At 42.7% G+C, this 3,807-nt stretch overlaps 1 protein-coding gene across 1 annotated transcript; it reads right to left on the reverse strand.

Moving 5' to 3' along the window:
* Nucleotides 1-274: 274 nt before the first annotated feature.
* Nucleotides 275-1,699, reverse strand: LOC130481842 (zinc finger protein 135-like; the record flags this gene model as incomplete). The annotated part of the gene is made up of 2 exons (XM_056854629.1): nucleotides 275-1,194; nucleotides 1,279-1,699. Coding segments are annotated over 2 exons (1,341 nt in total), but the record flags the coding sequence as incomplete, so codon positions are not given.
* Nucleotides 1,700-3,807: the final 2,108 nt, after the last annotated feature.

Below are 3,807 nucleotides of genomic sequence, written 5' to 3' on the forward strand. Positions count from 1 at the left end.
TTAAGACTCATAATGTCTGAACTTTATAACGTTTTAGAATTTTGTAACCATTTACATGCATATATAATATGTAAAAAAAACTGTATAACATTCACTTTCTTATCATAATTTATTGGAGCACTTTAAGAGAAAACTTCCTCCGGTAACAAGCATTGAGTCCTGACTAGTAAGTGTCTGAATAAGATAACATACTTATTCTCAGGAAGGGGTCCATTCTAAGAGCATAGGCACTGAAAAGCATTGACCCACTTCACTCTGAGCATTCAAAAGGTTTCTCCCCTGTGTGGGCTCTTTGATGCCTTTGAAGCTTGCCACTGTGACTGAATCTCTTTCCACACTCTGAGTATTCCAAATGTTTCTCCCCTGTGTGGGTTCTTTGATGCTGTTTAAGATGACTTCTTTGACTGAATATTTTTCCACACTCTGAACATGCAAAAGGTTTCACTCCTGTGTGGGTTCTTTGATGCGCTTGAAGATGGTCACTGCGACTGAATCTGTTTCCACACTCCGAACATTCAAAAGGTTTCTCCCCTGTGTGGGTTCTTTGATGCGCTTGAAGATGGTCACTGCGACTAAATCTGTTTCCACACTCCGAACATTCAAAAGGTTTCTCCCCCGTATGGGTTCTTTGATGCTTTTGAAGATTACTACTGACACTGAATCTCTTTCCACACTCGGAGCATTCGAAAGGTTTCTCCCCTGTGTGGATTCTTTGATGCTTTTGAAGAAGGCCACTGCGACTGAATCTCTGCCCACACTCAGAGCATTGAAAAGGTCTCTCCCCTGTGTGGGTTCTTTGATGCTCTTGAAGACTGCCACTGCGACTGAATCTCTTTCTACACTCAAAGCATTCAAAAGGTTTCTCCCCTGTGTGGTTTCTTATATGCTGTTGAAGATTGCCACTGCGACTGAATCTCTTTCCACACTCCGAGCATTCAAAAGGTTTCTCCCCTGTGTGGGTTCTTTGATGCTCTTGAAAATTGTCACTGCGACTGAATCTCTTTCCACACTCAGAGCATTGAAAACGTCTTTCCCCTGTGTGGATTCTTTGATGCTCTTGAAGACTGCCACTGCAACTGAATCTCTTTCCACACTCAGAGCATTCAAAAGGTTTCTCCCCTGTGTGGGTTCTTTCATGCTTTTGAAGATTGTCACTGCGATTGAATCTCTTTCCACACTCTGAACATTCAAAAGGTTTCTCCCCTATGTGGTTGCTTTGATGCTGTATAAGAGTGAAACTGCAACTGAATCTCTTTCCACACTCCAAGCATTCAAAATGTTTCTCCCCTGTGTGGGTTCTTTCATGCCTTTGAAGATGGCCACTGCGACTGAATCTTTTTCCACACTCCGAGCATTCAAAAGGTTTCTCCCCTGTGTGGGTTCTTTGATGCTGTTTAAGATGAGTTCTTTGACTGAATTTCTTTCCACACTCTGAACATGCAAAAGGTTTCTCTCCTGTGTGGGTTCTTTGATGAGCTTGAAGATGGCCACTGCGACTGAATCTGTTTCCACACTCAAAGCATTCAAAAGGTCTCTCCCCTGTGTGACTTCTTTGATGGTCTTGAAGAGTGCCACTCTGACTGAATCTCTTTCCACACTCCAAGCATTCAAAAGGTTTCTCTCCTGTGTGTGTTCTTTGATGCTTTTGAAGATTGCCCCTGTTACTGAATCTTTTTCCACACTTGGAACATTCAAAAGGTTTCTCCCCCGTGTGGGTTCTTTGATGCTGTTTAAGATGACTTCTTTGACTGAATTTCTTTCCACACTCTGAAGAGGCAAAAGGTTTATCTCCTGTGTGTATTTTTTGGTGCACAAGGAGCCGTGACCTGTATCTGAAGTACTTACTACAGTGAAAGCATTTATGTGCCTCCAGTATACTACGTTTTGAGAACAGTGTATTACCTTTCCTTCCACAAGAGAACACCCTTCCACTTTCTGTGCAGATAAATGGTTTCTCTCCTGAATTAATTTTTTGGTGTAGAAAGCGGTCTGAATTCTGTGAAAATCTCTTGCCATAGTCTGAGCTATTATACGGTTTTTGTTGTTTATATGTTATTTGATGCCTAAGGAGTTCTGTTCTACAAAGGAAGCTCTTGCCACACTCCAAGCACTTATATCCTTCCTCCACCATGGGGCTTAGTCCACGGAAATCCAGCCCTTGGCCATGAATGGGTTTAACTTTCTTCTCGATCATGTGCCTTCTTTTCTGCCTCTTAGGTCCACCTTGGTTCCTGAAATTTCCTTTCAAATCTTCACTCTCCACTTTATCTGGCAGTAGCTGATGCACTTCCTCATCACCCTCATTCCACTGATCATCCCCTGCTGGAAAGAAAAGAGATCCTATTAGCACCCCTACAAGGTCGTCTGATCATTCACATGCAAAACATTTCAGTGGTTTTTCCTGCTGTACACTGAAGGGTACATTAATTGATACTTTAAAGGCACGTGAAAGCCTGCTGCATCAGAAAGGCTTCGTTTGCAGTCTAACTATTTATACAACTACTCCCCTGAGTTATCTGTTGGATGTGAAGTAAGGGCTGATTTCCGACTGAAGGTCTTTCTGCTTCTACACAATCATATGGTTTCTCTCCTTGAGAGAATCTGTCTCTTAGAAATAACACTTTGGTTCTTACTGAAGGTTTTTCCAAAGACTACACTTTCATTTTGATTTTCCCTGGAGCGGTTTCTCCAGTTAGCACAAAGGCCTTTGTTCCTTCTTGTTTTGGTTGACCTTTCTTCTTGGACTGGGATTTCATGAAAGCCTCTACCTTGGGACGGAATGGGCTTATCCCTCCTGTCTGCGTGGCTTTCCTCCTGCCTCTGTGGTCCATCTCCATTCCTAAAGTTTCCTTGGGAGTTGTCATTGTCGGCTTTTTCCAGAGAGAACCCATGGAATCCCTCAACCGTCTCCTCTATATGTGCTGCTGGAATAAAGAAAGATGTCCAGTCAGCACTTATGCAAGAAGCCAAGCCACCCATCAGGCACTGCTCATGTGCATTTCCTTTATCATTCCTTCATTCTTATCCTCCCCAACATTTCCACTGGTCACACCTTATCTCCAGCTAGGCTCCCCAAGTGAGCAGCTTTTGTATTCTGCCTACCCCACCACTCTCCATGCTCCCCACATGTACTTTTCCCCTTTCAACTGGCAAACAACCATTCCCGTACTGTTTATGTTTGACTGGTCATGAAGCTCTTTTGATTCTCTTTTATTGATGATTAAATAGAAGAGAAGAAGAGAAGGTTTTTATACCCTGCTTTTAATATCCTAAAGAGTCTCAAAGCGGCCTACAAATCATATTCCTTTCCTGCCCCCAAAACAGGCACCTTGTCTTCTCCAGGTCTAGCAGCTGGTCCTCTATTTGTTTCGTACTGACCTAGCTATGGTAATCCATGTGATTGTCACCTCTAGGCTAGACTACTGTAATTTGCTCTCTATAATCCATAGAAGTTACTGTAAGATATCATATCTTCACTGCAGACACAAAGTATGTTGCCACCTGAGATATCATCAAAGAATTATCTCCCATCACAATCTTATTAGTTCACTCCCCCTCACTACCAAAACTCATTTTCTTTATCAGGGTACAATGATCTGGGTCCGAACTGTCGTACAGAAGTTATGTCCGAAAAGGACGTGTTCAATAGTTTCCAGATCCCCAGACTTACTGAGGCAAAGACTCTCTGCCCTGGGAATCTTTTTAAATTTCCCCTCTAGCATTTCAGACGGTAAGGCTGAGCACCTAGCCAATGTGAAAGCCCTCTACTAGCTGTTTATTTCTAACAAATAAAGATGGCTGGTGCAA

The sequence above is a fragment of the Euleptes europaea genome, chromosome 1 (assembly GCF_029931775.1).
Source record: "Euleptes europaea isolate rEulEur1 chromosome 1, rEulEur1.hap1, whole genome shotgun sequence".
Classification (NCBI taxonomy): Eukaryota; Metazoa; Chordata; class Lepidosauria; order Squamata; family Sphaerodactylidae; genus Euleptes; species Euleptes europaea.